General features: G+C 49.2%; 1 protein-coding gene across 1 annotated transcript; it reads right to left on the bottom strand.

Moving 5' to 3' along the window:
• Positions 1-2,098: 2,098 nt before the first annotated feature.
• On the bottom strand, positions 2,099-15,314 carry DNAL4 (dynein axonemal light chain 4). Its single transcript, XM_012741916.3, has 4 exons — positions 15,208-15,314; positions 6,336-6,545; positions 4,558-4,641; positions 2,099-3,219 (listed from the first exon to the last, which is right to left on the bottom strand). The coding sequence occupies exons 2-4, from the start codon at positions 6,402-6,404 to the stop codon at positions 3,055-3,057; spliced, it is 318 nt and encodes a 105-aa protein (XP_012597370.1). The 5' UTR covers positions 6,405-6,545; positions 15,208-15,314; the 3' UTR covers positions 2,099-3,054.

The following is a 15,314-nucleotide window of genomic DNA, read 5'->3' as shown; positions in this document are numbered from 1 at the left end:
TCCCAGTCACCTGATCTGGCCCAACAGTGACCATACAACTCTCTGGGAGTAGGACAGGGAAGCAGTTATTGACTCATTTCTGGAAAGGCAAGTGAGGAGGGATGCAATGGACAGAAGTGACTGAGAGGCCAGGCGAGGTGGCTCATTCCTGTAATCCTAGAACACTGGGAGGTTGAGGTGGGAGGATCACTTGAGGTTAGGAGTTCGAGACCAGCCTAACCAAGAGCAAGATCCTGTCTCTACTAAACATAGGAAAATTAGCTAGGCACGGTGGTGTGCACCTGTAGTCCCAGCTACTCGGGAGGCTGAGGCAGGAGGGTCACTTTAGCCCAGGAGTTTGAGGTTGCTGTGATGATGCCACTGTAGTCTACCTGGGGCAACAAAGCAAGACTCTGTCTCACAGAAAACAAAAAACAAAAAAACCCCAGAAGTGACTGAGGTGGAAGGGGTGCTGGCCATCAGTGGCGCCGCTGCACTGCACGCCTATGAGGGCCGGGCAGTGCACAAGCCCACTCTCACCAAATTCCCACCCGGTCCTGAGGGGCTGGCTGTCAGCACAGGTGACATCATCTACAGGTGATAAGAGAAGGGTGTGTAATAAGGGTACAGCACATACCCTTGGTGTGTCACCTAATCCAGACAGAGTCCTAACACTCCCCAACAGCCTCGTGACACTGGTACTTTTTATCCTCGTTCTACAGACAAAGCAACTGAGTCACGGAAAGATTAGGAAGGGCAGGGACCTCAGAGCCCACACCCCTCACTGCCACCCCCACTACCCCGGTTGCAGGCTGAGCCAGTCTCACTTTTTGGCACCCATGCGCAGCAGACGAAAGGAGAGAACAGATGCAAAGCAGGCGGTTAATCAACCGTAGCTATTCCAGGCCTCGGCACCCATTCCCCTCCTCCCCCGAGTGCCACCCCCGCCCGCCTCCCTCTCTCCTTCCACTCCCATCTGTGACGCTCGAGAACCCCTCGCCAGCACCTGGAGTGGCACAGGCTCTGATAGCATAGGCCTGAGGTCAAGGGGCTGCCCCACCCACCGAGTCCTGGAGGGCCAGGACCCGCTCTGAGGTTAGATCCTAAAGCCACCCAGCCGGATGGCCAGCTTTGGGGCAGTGACTGCAACTCCATTCTTTCTTTCATCTGTCCCAGGATGTGGCATATGGCAGCAACCTCCCTCCTTGGCTGCACTGGTCTTTGTCTAAGCAAACTTATCTGCTTGACGTAACGCCACCCAGCAAGGCTGCTGCAGATCTTGTTACACTGGACACAGCCTCAGAAGGGCAGGACTGGGCCAGGGCTTGGCCTTCCAGGCCTGAGGGTCCTACGTGGGCCACCTCAGGAGGGCCCTGTGCACAAGGGGAAGACAAGCTGCCCTGCTCTGCCCATGCCCAACATGTTCAGGTCTGAGGCTCAGATTTGGGGGCCAAACCCTGAGCTGCAGGGGCTTCACGGTTCTGCAATGTGTCCCTCATTCCCAAGCCACTTCTTATCTCCTGCATTCACTCAGATGTCCCTGGCCTGGAGCAGCCCTCTGCTCTGGTAAAATCCCACCCTTCTTTCAAGCCTCGGCTTTCAGACCTCACCCTACTGGAGACCCCTGTTACTTCCCAGGCTGGGCTTGGAGCCCCTTCGTCCCCCTCCCAGAATGCCTTGTCCTTTATAATGTCACTTTGCACATTGGTTGAAAAGATGGGGCCCAAGTGGTCCTCTGCAGTAGACTGAGCTCACTGAAGGCCAGATCTGTGGCTTTTTCACCTTCCTTTGCTCCGTCCCTGGGACCTGGCACTCAGCAGCTGTTGAATAAATACCTGCTGAACTGAACTCAATGGTGTGGGCTTGCAAACGTCTTTGCAGTAGCTCGGTCTGGCCACTAGGGGTATTTCGGTGTCCATGTGGCCCCATCCAACTGCACTCGGCCCCCAACTTCAGTGACATAATGGTGAGAAGGGCAAGGTTGGGGTGAGTAGGACTGTGCCTGGGCCCAGGGCTTCTGCCGTTTAACCAGAAACATCTCTGGGCTCCTGGTACCCACCCAAGCCTGAAGACACTGATCACACCTTCCCCTAACCTTAAGAGACTATATAGATCGAGGTCAGTTTTTGGAAGTTTTAATTGTAAAAACCAAGACATTTATATAAATAAGACTGCTGTGTAAAATACGATTCACCCTTCTACTAAAACCCTTCTCCCCACACTCAAAAAGAATATAGAAAAGCCAGCAGAGATAAGTACAAATCAGCATGCAGTCCCTGATGACAAGTAGCTGGCGGGCCAGGTTCCCTGCGGAAGCAGCCTCGCGGCGAGAGCACCCCTGGCCCAGGCGTCTCGCCAGAGGCCCAGGGACACCTCCAGAAACTGCCCGGCTGCAGTTCCCACCCGCCGGCCCCTGGCTATCAACTGCGCGGGCTGAGGCAATGCGAAAGGTTCATGCCTGGTGGGTGGAAAGGACGGACAAAGGCTGCCTGGTCTCCATGCCAAAGCCAGGGCTGCGGTGCGGCTGCCCAGTGAGATGCAGTGGCTTGTTCAGCCTGGGGCCGGGGTCAGCACTGGGCCAGAGGACAAGGAGAGAAGCTTCCCGTGTCCCTTGAGAGGAGAGGCTCCTTCCTGGGGCCATTTTCATATGGCCACTGATGGTAAGGGCAGCGGACACTCCTTAGCACTGGGACGGAAGGGCAGTGGGACTCCCGGGATTTGAGGGGAGGGCAGCTCTTGAGGAAGGGGGGCCTGGCACACCCTCATGGGAAAAATCCCATCTCCCCACCTCCTTTACCCTGTTGTACTTCCCCACCTCACATTCCCCCCAGAGACTGCCACCTGCTGGCCCGTGGACACCTTGGGACTCCGCATGAGATGGCTGAGGGCCTGGGGCTACAGATGTCAACAAGTTCACACACTGGGCATGGCTCAGGAAACTGGCACATAGGACAAAAAGAAAAGACCCCAAACTCTCCTTGGAAAACCCAGGACCTGCCTGGGGCTGCTCCTCGTCCCAGATGAGTGGCAGGAAAAGGCCTGCAGGGGACAGGGACAGGAGCTGGGAACAGAGCATCAGGAACACTTCCAGACACACACAGCCAGGGTCCCCCCGAAGTACAGGTAGAGGAGGTTCTTCACCTCGTGTGTGATCTCAAACCCAAAGCCTTCGCCGATCACCACATGCCAGGAGGAGCCGAACTTCTTGTCCATCGTCTCTTTGATCATCTTGGCGGCACTCTGGAACGAATAGGGTGCTCATCAGGGGGTAGTGGGGGAGAGAAGGGGCATGAGTCAGGTCCCTCTCCAGGAGGGAGAAGTCTGGCAACAAGGTCTTGGCAAGAGGAAGGCCTGCTGTCCTATTTCTGTTGTCCTCCTGCTCAGAGAACCGTCACAAAGGGCTTCTACACAGGTCACCTCCTGCCAGGGCTATTACACAGGGACAGAAAGCTAGACATTACCTCAGCAGTCAAGAAGAAACTGGCTGAGGCGGGAAAACAAGCATTAGGTCTGGAGACAGCCTGGTCTGAGTGCTGGCTCTGCACTTAGTGCTGGGTTCCCGGGTCGGTACCAATTTCCTCAACTGGAAACAGCTCTCAGGACTAACTGAGTGAACAGACGTGTGCGCGCGTGCAGGCTGGGAAGGTTTCCATCACCACGCGTGGTGCCTTACTGGGTTCAGGGGGCTGCAGGGAGGAGCTGACTCCTCCCCCCAGTCATAGCCACAGACTAAGTCTTCTTGTGCTTGCTCTTTCAAGAAACTTCCCCTCAACGTGGAGAAGAGGCCTAGGGACAGGCAGAGCACCCAGCCTTGCAGAGCCATGTTCAGGCATTTGATGTGCACCGACAGCACCCACCACCATGCCAGGTGCCATGCTGAGCACTTTGTCCCCATTGTCCCAGTAAATAGCCCTCATAACTAGCCCAGTGAGGAAGGATCATCTCCATCCCTCATTTATAGACTAGGAAACTGGGCTCAGAGAAATGGCTGTCCAAGGGAACAGAGCTAGGAACAGCTAGAGATAGGATTTGAACTTGGGCCCAGCTGTCCCAATGCCTGGAGTCACTGGCCAGGGTCTGCCACCCCACTGGCTGCCACGACAGTGACTTCTTTCCTGCTTACCACCATATTGATGAATGACATTCCCGTGTCGATGCCTACTAGCTGGTTCCCCAGCACCTAGGACAGTGCCTGGCACTGAGATGGTGTTCAACATCTTTTCTAGATGGATGAATGAATATATGAATGGATGCCTGGGCAGGCCTCTGTTCATGGCTAGGACGGAGCCATGGGGAAAGGCACACTATTCAGTAGCTGCCTGAGCAGGGAGCATGGGCAGGGTATCGCGGAGACCCCTCTGGCTTTTCTCCCTCTAGAACTGGGCGTGACCATCAGTGCCCGGAGTCAGCACCAGCTGCCTCTCTCACTGGCCTTTCCCAGACTTCAAATGCTTCCAAGGGAGGCTCTAGCCTAGTCCCAGCAGGATTCTCTGGAGCTGACCACAGGGGACTGGGCCACTCTATTCACCCACAGGGGTCACCAAAGACACGAGGGGCCGCCTGCTCTGATGGCAATACCTCGTTGTTGTTGGAGAATTTCTCACAGGCTGTGACACATAGCTCCATGGTCTCCACTCGCATCTCCTCTGGCATGTCCGAGTGCTAGAGACAGGGCAGGGTGACAAACAGAGAGAGGCTTAGCCCATGACCTGGCCTTCCTGGCTGGCCTCTCTGTCCCAAGCTTAAGGCATGGACACCAGGTAGCTTCCCTGGCACAGCCTGGGTGGGCGACCCATCTCCTGGCTGGGGGCCTATCACTGGGGCAGAGGGGAGAGGAACCAAGCTGAGCCACATGAACTCTCCAGCCCCAGCCCCTCTGCAAGGGCATGAAGCTTCAGCGATACCGTGTTCCAGCCAACAGACATGGAAGGAGGCCGGCCCAGGCACGGAGGGAATGCCAGCTATGGAAATGGTTTCCAGCGGAATCTCACCCCAGAAGCCTGAAGAGGCTGCTTGGCCCCTCCCGAGGCTCTGGTTTTCCTCCTGCCTCTCCAGCTGCCCCTTCTCCCTGGATTTGCTAGATCCCCTCCTCCTTCCAACTCCTGCAGGGCCCAGGGCCCGTCTCCACCCTCTGCCTTCTCCAGCTACTCCACCTCTAAGGGACCTCGTCCTGTTCCATGCATCTAGAAGTCTTCTGAATGGGGAGGGTTTCCACACTTTCACTCCCAGCTCTAACCTTATTTGGGCTCCAGACTCCTATGTCCAACCGCCCACTTGACAACCTCACTTGGATGTCTTGAAAACAACTTTTGTTTCCCCACTAATCCATTCTTCCTCTACCTTCCCTTTCCTGGTAATTAATATCATTTTTCCTCCATTATTCAGAGAAAAGCAGACCGTAGGAGTCATCCTTTACTCTCTTTCCCCCATACCTAGCATCCACCTGTCAGCAAGCCCTACAGCCTCTACCTTCAACGTATGTCCTGAACCTGACCACGTCTCATGCCTCCACCCTGTGACCTGGGCCCAGCCATCCTCATCTCTCAGGGCCTCTGCAATAGTGTCCTCACTGGTTTTCCCATTTCTACTTTGGTGCCCTAAAATCCATTCTCCTCAAAAAAGCTAGAGTGATCTTCTGAAAACATAAAACAGATCACATCACCCCTCTGCTTAAAACCTTCCACTGCTCCCCTTTCAACTCAGGATAGACCCACATGTGTCACCACACTCTTCCCTGTGGCTGGCCAGGCCTGTGGGCTCTGGCCCTCATGCCCTGCCACCTCTCTCAGCACCCCATTCCAGCCATGCTGGCCTTTTTCTGTTCTTCCAAAATGCTGAGCTCATTCTCCAGTTTCCTGTGCCTCTGCTTCCCCTGCTTGGCACATTCTCCCCAGATAGCTGCAAGGCTTGCTCCCCAACTTCATCCAAGTCTCCGATTGGAGAAACCTCTCCAAAAGCCAACCTCTGCTCTCTAGCCCCTTACATCTGCTTCATTTTTCTTTTTTTTTTTTTTTCTCTATTGTCAGTCCTGACCTAAACTTCATTTTTCTTTATAGCACTCATTGCCTGCAATTATGTTTTTCAAACATTTCTGTCATGTAGGCCAGGTCTTTATCGGTCTCGTTTACCATTTCCACAGTGCCTGGTATATAGCAGGTGGCCTAAATAAATACTTGGCGAATGAATGAATGAATGAATGAATGAATCACTGTTGACTCCTAGATGTCTAGGTCCGAGCAAGCACCACCCTTCTTAACTTCCTCCCACTGCCATCCTGCAGGGCATAAGCTCCACCTACCTCTTTCCAGGCTGTGTGGGCCCTGCGGGCCGTCCTGTCTCCCGCCCCCGGGGCTTACCCTGACCAGAGGAAAGGTCTGCAGTCGCTTATAATCAGCCTCATCTTTCTTCCCTTCTGTCTCTCCCATGATCCTTCCACGGTGACCACTGGAGGAGAGAGTGGGGCTTTCGGGAAGTGCTGGAACTGGCAATTAAGACACACCCAGGAGGTTCAGGATGCAAGCCCTGCCAACTTGGCGGGAGCAGAAAATGTCTTTCCCCAAGGGGTGCTGTAGAAAACAGGAAAAACCAGGAGAAAAGAGTTGGCTTTAAAACCATACATCACAAATTAGAAATGTCTCAGTAACGATTTGACACCTCCCCATCTTAACTCCTCCACATCCTTTTCCAAATGGCCAACGAGTCTGCAGACAGGAGGATGAGTCAACATGAGATGCTGGGACCTGGTTAAGAACACACTGGTAGGATGCTGCAAGCCCACACTGTCATTATCAAGACAAATACTGACTGCGGGCCAGGCCTGCAGGATGGAGCCTTGAGCCAGCAATTAACAAATGCAGCTTCTCTGTATGCCCACTACATACATGGTCCTTAATTCCCAGAAGACACTGTTAGGAAGTTAAATGTTCAGGTCAACATCAACAATCTGAGTTTATTGGCAAGCAAGGAGCCCTCTGCACAGGCCTCTGATTGTGGGGAAAAAGGAACGTGCTGATCCATGCTGTGGGCACACCAGGCTACCCAACTGTTCCTGCCTACTTCCTCTTGGGCCACCAGGTCCTGTCTGGCTGGCCCAGGAGTTGGGAGGCTTAGGCACTGGTGCTGGTTCAACTGCCCACCAGCAGCATGGCCTTGGGCTTCAGTTTCCTCACCAGTAACACAGGGACAGTCATATCTATCTCATGGGGCTGTTATAGAGAATTCAATGAGATAACATATATAAAGCAACTTAACACAATGCACATGGTTGGCACCCAATACACTGCTGTTCCCTCCCTCTGGCTCCCAGGGGGATCAAATGAGAGAATGCGTGTGGGTACGAAAGCAAAGTTATGACACCTTACACATATGTGAGTGTTCCTCCCCATTCTCCCCACCCCCATCACACCCCACAAAAACCAAGTTATCTACTAACAGATGGGGTGTTTCCTAAAGAGACAGGCCTAGATCCTAGATGCCTGGGAGCACTGCTGGAAACCCTGGCATTTGTCTTTCATCCTACAATTCAATTTATCCTATAATTTAAAGGGCTTTGAATCTCAGAACTACTGACACAAATGAATACAAATCGCCACATTGCTTAGCCCTTTTGGATGATCTGTATTGGACAGCACAGCTAAATGTTATTCCAGCATTTCTCACATTTCCAAGGGAACTTACTATCAATGCAGTCACTGAACCCCAAGATGCTTAGTACAGTAACTAACGGGCAGGTAATGACAAGCAACAGCTGGTAGGTTTCCCATGTGCCAGCCACTGTTCTGAGTGTGCCACATGCACTTACGCAGCTCGTCAGTGCAACAACCCTGGGAGTTAGGTCCTGCAAGCACAGAGGCAGGAATCTGTGAGGTCGCTGGCCTGAGGCCACTCAGCTAGTGAGTGACAGAGCTGGGCTGTGACAGAGCCCGGCATGGGCACTGCTAACCCCTATTCACACAGCCCCCCAATGGACATGCATCAGGCGCTCACGACACATTTGTGGAACTGCCCACTAGTGTGGCTCCTGTGATCCCAGCAGGGAGATAAATGTTCGATCTTCCTTTTCAGTGCCTACTGTTCTAATGTTAACTGGACCCTGGTTTGGCCGAGACTTGAGCTTTCCAGGCACGCTTTCTGGGCTGCACTCTCAATTTTATCCCCTCCCCGACATGCTACAGAAGCCCTCAGTGCCCTCCATTTGGTCAGCTCCCTGAGCGAGGCTGGAAGCCCGGCACGGACTCCACTATCCCATGACACTGGTATTTGCTAATTTCTCAATGGACATATGGCTTCTCTTATCTCATCAATTCTGGGCATTTGCACCACTCAGATATTAGCAAATTTTTTTGTCTCTACATATAACCTGGAAAATTACCAAGCGCAATCTCCTTGTACTTCCTGGTCAGGTTTCTTATTTCACAAAATCCAGTGAATCATTTTGTCTTTGCTTATTAATGTTAAGGCCCATCTCCAATTCCATCTTGTCCTCCCAGCTTTAGTAATAGCCACTTTATTGCCTCCTCCTCCACATTCATCAAGGTGTGACAGAGGTGGTGGCTACACTGATGACAAAAGGAAAAGGGTATTATGGCTTGTTTATTTCAAGCGGGAACAACTTAAAATGTGGAAGCAGCTGCTTAGGCGTCTTCCCCCTAAATATGATTTGATTCAGTTCATCCTTAGGGCCCAAAAGTGGTGGCATGTAGGAGCCAGAAAGGGAACTGAGAGCCAATTATGCACATGCTGCCCTCAAGGTCAGGGTCAGTGGCAGCTGCTTAAACTTGGTTCAGAGACATAGAATCCTGCTGAAACGTCATAAGACTTCAGAGATATTACCAAAGCCCATTCCTCAGGAACAAAGGGGAAAAAGCCACTGGGATAGCACCTTGTAGAGAGCTGTGTAGGACCATGAGCCAGAATACTTAGGTATAAATACCAGTTCAATAACAGAAATGAATTCTGTTTACTTCTTTGCCTTGGGCAAATAATGCAACCTCTCTATTAAAAGGGATACTAATCCATCTTCTTCCCAATCTCAAAAAGCTGCTGCAAGCCCCAAGTGTATGGATTTGAGTGTTCTGAAATTTTCAACCTCTCTGCACCAATATCATCACACTGCTCTCTACTGCCACCGTGTTATTAGCTAGGACTTGGTCAACATTATTCAACCAAGTTTATTAAAGACCATGGTTGCAAAGAGCTTTTCCTAACCACTACATATACTTCTGGGGATCCAAAAGGGCTGAGGCTTACAGAATAAAAAGGAATAGTTATAGATGATGTGTTTCCAAATACAGAAAGACAGGAGAATTTTTATGATACTATATCATTATGATATAGCTCCATTCAGCCACGATTAAAAAAAAAAAAACCCTGCTGAAAGAATTCTACCAAAAATAGCAGAACTAGAGATTCTAATAACCTTATCAATCTTCCACGCAAATGAGTGTGTGCCTGAATGCTTCAGGCCAAAACGAAGTCGTGTCAAGCCTAAAAGAGCCTTTTAATAATGTAAGCGTGCCCACAGCCAGGATACTAGAATCTACTGGGTACCGAAGCTCGACCTCATCCCATCTGGCCGTCACGATGCACAAAGCCAGGGGCAGCCTTGTTCTCTCCCTCCTTACCCACGGCCTGCCTGCATGCTTTACACAGCCATGTCAGACGTGCGGCTCTGCCTGGGCGACAAGGGCACAGACGAGGGCTCTCTGTCTCATGGCCTGTCAAAGCCAGTGTTCCTTGTCTCACTGTCCCTTCTTTTTTTTTTTTGTGGCGTTAACCTCAATTACCATCTATTATTTTGCTTCTGAAGCATCTGGGAAGAATCCTTAAGAGGGTTAGGGTATATGGGAGGGATGAGGGAAAATGAATGGATTCTGGGAAACAAGGCCAAAAGTACCTGCAAGCCCCCTTGGGAGGGACAGTCACTCAATGACTGGAACATTCTTGGCTCTTAGATCATGGCATGCCACCCTTTACGACCCGTCACATATCTGAGACTGAAGGACACATGTGGGACAGGTCATGGAGGTTCTGAGTACAGGCTCTACAGGCAGACCTGAAGTCACACCTTGGTTCTGTTTGAGACTAGTGCTCACCTCTCTCAGTCTCCATTTTCTTATCTGGAAATTGGGAATAAGAATAGACTTTATCTCACAGTAAACATCAGCTCCTGTTGCTGGTACAGAAGGAAGGGAAACTGTGATATCTTTCACATACCAATCAGCTGTACATTTAAATGTTCAGCCAATCAAACCAGTATTTCCCAAGTTCCCACTATGTACAAATCACTGTGTTAGCACTGAAGGAGAAAAGAATCACACACACAGAAAAATTCTATGCAACCTGTTTGCCACCAGAGGCCAAAGTGGTAGCGGTGTGATTACACTGTACTTCAACACTGTGTCTCATTCCATCTTTGTAACAACTTGTAAGGGAAGTATCTGGCTCCCAGTTCTCAGTTAAGGCAAAGGGAGCTCAGAGAGGTTTTATGGCTGGCCTGAGGGTGCAAAGCCAGCAATGGGATCTGAACCTGGACCTATTCTTCTGACGCTATCTTCTGTGACTTCTCCTTTGGCACAAGCAAGCAGGAGACAAACAGTAACACAAATGACTTCAATACCCAACATCCACCAGTCCAGCCATCTGTCTCAGCCTGCCTCCCGCCATGTCAGGAATACACATTAGGGCACCTCAGTCATCCTCACCTTTTCTTGACATGTCCTCCCTCTGCCTTCTGGCAAACAAATGAAGAACAAAGCTGGCAAGGGGAGGAGAAAGGATCCTTAGGACTTTGAGGTATCTATCCAAGACGTCAGTGGGGAGGTCAGGAAACAATGCCAAACACCAGGTTTCTCAGATCAGTTTAAAATGGGGGGAGCAAACACAGAGCTGCCATTTTTAAATTCTGCTGAGTAAGAGCATTGGAAGATACATCTACTCTAAAAGAGGAAAATTTGGCAGAATAAATGTTGGCCCTTCTCAAGAAAAGACATACAAAGGTTGTTTTTTTAAATGTGGTCCTTATTTTTTCCCCCTCATTTTGCTAAGGTCCAAGGCAAAAACGTGCCTTGGACTGGGGCAGGGGCAGAGAGAGGGAGTGGTGTGGAAGAGAAGAGACACCTGTGGATTAGCCTGGATCAGCAAGTCTCAACATTTTCCTCATGTCCAGCACCATGTGATAAAGGACATTGATTCATGTAGTATGTCCAAGTTTGGATGAAATCCCAATTTGTCAAGATACAAAGTATAACAAAAAGTCATAACCATCACAGCTATTAGCTCTCTAGGAGAACAGCTGCTTACTACAGACAGCAGACTAGGCAGGCTCCCACCCACTTTCTTCCCACTCAAGTGAACAGATTTGAATGTAAGGGACTAAGAAATAAATAGGACTTAGCAAGAATTTATTTTTTGGAAACACATTCACAACAGCTAATTACCACTGACATCTCACAACCCATCACGACTTAACCATGTGTCGTGAGTCAGGACAATCGGCTGAGGCTGAGGGACTTTATTCTTCATTAGATGCTCCAGATCAGCAAAAGCACATGGCAGAAGTCCAAAAAATATCCAAATTGTAATTAAATTATATTTCATTTGCCCCTTAGGAAGGGAGAGGACCCATCGAATCCATTCAATAAGATTTGCTGAACACTGATCTTGACGCTGGCACCAGCATGGGGATTCTACATACAGGATCTAATTTACTTCCCCCAGGAACTCTGTCAAAAAGACACTATTACCCCTATTTTATTGATGGGCAAGGTGGCTAAGGAAAGGAAAGTGACTGTCCACACAGCTAATAAATGGAAGTGCTAAATTTCCATCCCAGGTATATACAACTTCAACGATAATGCTTTTTCAACTACTCCACTATAACCAAGAGACAGTCTGTTTTCAAGGAACTTACACTCCAATATGGAGACCAACACACATACACAAGGAACTAACTATGGTTCATGGCAGAAAGAAGTGCCAGGAGACAGATGTAGAGATAGAGAAAAGAGGAAAACTCTTGAGGGAGTGAGAGAGGACAGGAAGAGAAGTTGGTGGCAGATGTAACATTTAAGTCAGGGCTTGAAAGGTGAGTGGGAATCTTGACAAGAGGGCAAGGTGAGGAAGACCTTCCAGGCAGGTGAACAAACACAGTGTTACCAAAACAGAAAGCGCAAAGCATTTTTCTGTGAAAGTCCAACAGTCCAATTTGGCTGGAGGATAGAATGTGGCAAAGGGAGAAATAAGGCTGGGGAAAGGCTGGGATTGGGTTGTGGAAGTGAAGGGCTCGAAACCCAGACTTAAGAAGTGTGGATATTTTTTGTGGGGAATGGGAAAGCCCTTTGGCGGTCTCCTGGTCGTGGGTGACAGGGTTGTGCTTTAGGGCAATTATTGTGGTGGGCTGGGTTGACAGGATAGACTGAGGCAGGGACAGCAGTTAGGAAGCTACAGCAATGGCCAAGATGACAGGCATTATAGACTTGAACCAGGGTGGTAGCTTCAGGAATGGAGAGGATGTGAACTCCTCATGGAGGCAGAATCAAAACAACCTGATAACTGCATGAGCGGAATGGGCATGGCAGAGTGACGAACGATGCCCCAAAAGGATGGAGGTGCCACTCACAGGAATGGGGGGAACCATGTAGAAGAGATGAGTAGGTAGAGAAGCAGGCCAGTTTGATTTTAGAACTGCAGAGTTTAAGGTGCTGGAGAGATATGAAAATAGGGGTATCTAGTTAGGAGGAAGAAATCACCAAATCATGGGTTAACAGGGGCAGAAGGGAAGTCATCAATCCAAGTATCACATCAATATAGTCATTATGTCACTTAATGAAGGGGATTTGTTCTGACAAACGTGTCATTAGGCAATTTCATCATGCGTGAACATCATAGAGTGTGCTTACACAAACCCAGGTGATATAGCCTACTACAAACCTAGGCTATATAATACAGCCTATTGCTCCTGGGCTACAAACCTGTATAGCATGTTACTATACTGAATACTGTAGGCAACTGTAATACGATGGTAAGTATTTGTGCATCTAAATATACCTAAACATAGAAAAGGTACAGTAAATATATGATATAAAAGATAAAAAATGACACACCTATACAGGGTCCTTACAATGAATAGCACTTGCAAGACTGGAAGTTGCTGTGCTGAGTTGGGGTGAGTGGTGAGTGAATTTGAAGGCCTAGGACATTACTATACACTACTTTATAAACACTATACACTTAGGCTACACTAAAAGTATACAAAAATATTTCTTTCTTATATTAAGGTTAAGCTAATTAACCTTAACTTACAGTAACTTTTTATCTTGTAAACTTTTTAATTTTTTAAACTTTTTGATTATTTTGTAATAATACTTAGCTTAAACACAAACATACTGTACAGATGTACAAAAATATTTTCTTTATATTCTTATTCTATAAGCTTTTTTCTATTTTTAAAATATTTTATTTATTTATTTACTTTTTAAACTTTTTTGTTAAGAACTAAGACACAGGCCAGGTGCAGTGGCTCACACATGTAATCCTAACACTCTGGGAGGCTGAGGTGGGAAGATCGCTTGAGGTCAGGAGTTTGAGACCAGCCTCAGCAAGAGTGAGACCCCATCTTTACTAAAAACAGAAAAAATTAGCCAGGTGTGGTGGTACGTGCCTGAAGTCCCAGCTACTCAGAAGGCTGAGGCAGGAGGATTACGTAAGCCCAGGAGTTTGAAGTTGCTGTGAGCTAGGCTGATGCCACAGCACTCTAGCCCAGGTGACAGAGTGAGACTCTATCTCAAAAGAAAGAACTAAGATACAAATACACACATTAGCCTACATCTACATGGAGATGTCAGGATCATCAATATCACTGTCTTCCACCTCCATCTTGTCCCACTGGAAGGTCTTCAAGGGCAATAACACACCTGGAGCTGTCATCTCCTATGATAACAATGTCTTCTTCTGGAATACCTCCTGAAGGACCTGCCTGAGGCTATTTTCAGTTAACTTTTTTTTTTTGCTAAGTAGAAGGAATATACTTTAAAATAATGATAGAAGTATAGTTATAGCAAATACATAAACCAGTAAGTCATTTATTATCAAGTATTATGTACTGTACATAACTATATGTGCTATACTTTAAAAGGACTGGCAGCACAGGTTTGTTTACATCACCATCACCATAAACATATGAGTAATGCATTGTGCTATCACATTATGATGGCTATGACATCACTAGGCCATAGGAATTTTTCAGCTCCATTATAATCTTATGGGACCACCATGGTATATGCAGTCCATCCTTGATGGAAACATTGTTATGTGGCACATAATAATCTCTTATCTGCCCCCCACCCCCAATCAAGTATCCCTAAAATGGAAGCCCAGGAGAAAGATTAGAGAGGGACATATGGATCTGAGGGTCAACCGGAGAAATAACAGCTCATGCCACGGGGGTTGGTAACATTTCCCAGAGAGGGAAAATGTGGGGGAAGTAATAGACAAAGGAAGGAAACTAACAAATATTGAATCTACACTGATCTGGACTTTGTACTTTGATTCATATTATCCTCAGAATTAATAAAGGAGATGCACTGTAGTACACTGATTTTATATATGCATATATTGGAGTCCAGGGAGGTAAGGTAACTTGTTAGGGTCCAGCAACTGGCAAATTAGGTTTGCCAAGTTCTTATGACACACAATGCCTCCCATGGGAACTACACTTGGGTCAAAGTACAATATCCGACCTAGAACATCAGAGTGGATGAGGCCTTAAAGATCACTCAACCCAGCTTCTCATTTGCAGATAGGGAAACTGAGACCCAAAGAGGGGAAATAATCAGCTGGGAGTCCCAGTACGTGGCCAACTCTCCCAAGTCAAGTGGTCTGGGCAGAGATTAACGTTACCACTGGCCCAGCCGCGAAAGGTGGCGGGACAAAGGTGCTAGAGGGAGTCGGACGAGGAAGGATGTGGGAGCGCGAAGCTAGACAGGCATCGGGTGGGTGGAGCGGAGCAGCCTTAGGAGTCGCGACGGCAAATCTGTCACCACCGGGCTCGCAGATCCCGAAGTCGGGGTGGGGGTTGAGGATGGGAGGACCTGGGGCTGGGAACAGCAGGCAGAGGACTGAGGTGGGGCCTCGGCGGTGGGCGAGGCCTCTTCCGCCCCGCGTTGCCTCCCGCCCTCCCTCTGGGCCGGCCCTCCCCGCCTGGCTGCCCGCCGCGCCCCGGGGCCTCACCTGCTCCCGCGGGGGCCGGAGCCGGGGCCGCAACCAGCGCACCCCCGCCAGGGTTGTCAAGGAGCGAAACAAGAGTGTCTTAGCAACCAGCAAGGATGTCCTGCCCC

This window comes from Microcebus murinus, chromosome 10 (genome assembly GCF_040939455.1).
Source record: "Microcebus murinus isolate Inina chromosome 10, M.murinus_Inina_mat1.0, whole genome shotgun sequence".
Taxonomy (NCBI): domain Eukaryota; kingdom Metazoa; phylum Chordata; class Mammalia; order Primates; family Cheirogaleidae; genus Microcebus; species Microcebus murinus.
This window is presented reverse-complemented; position numbering and strand designations above follow the sequence as displayed.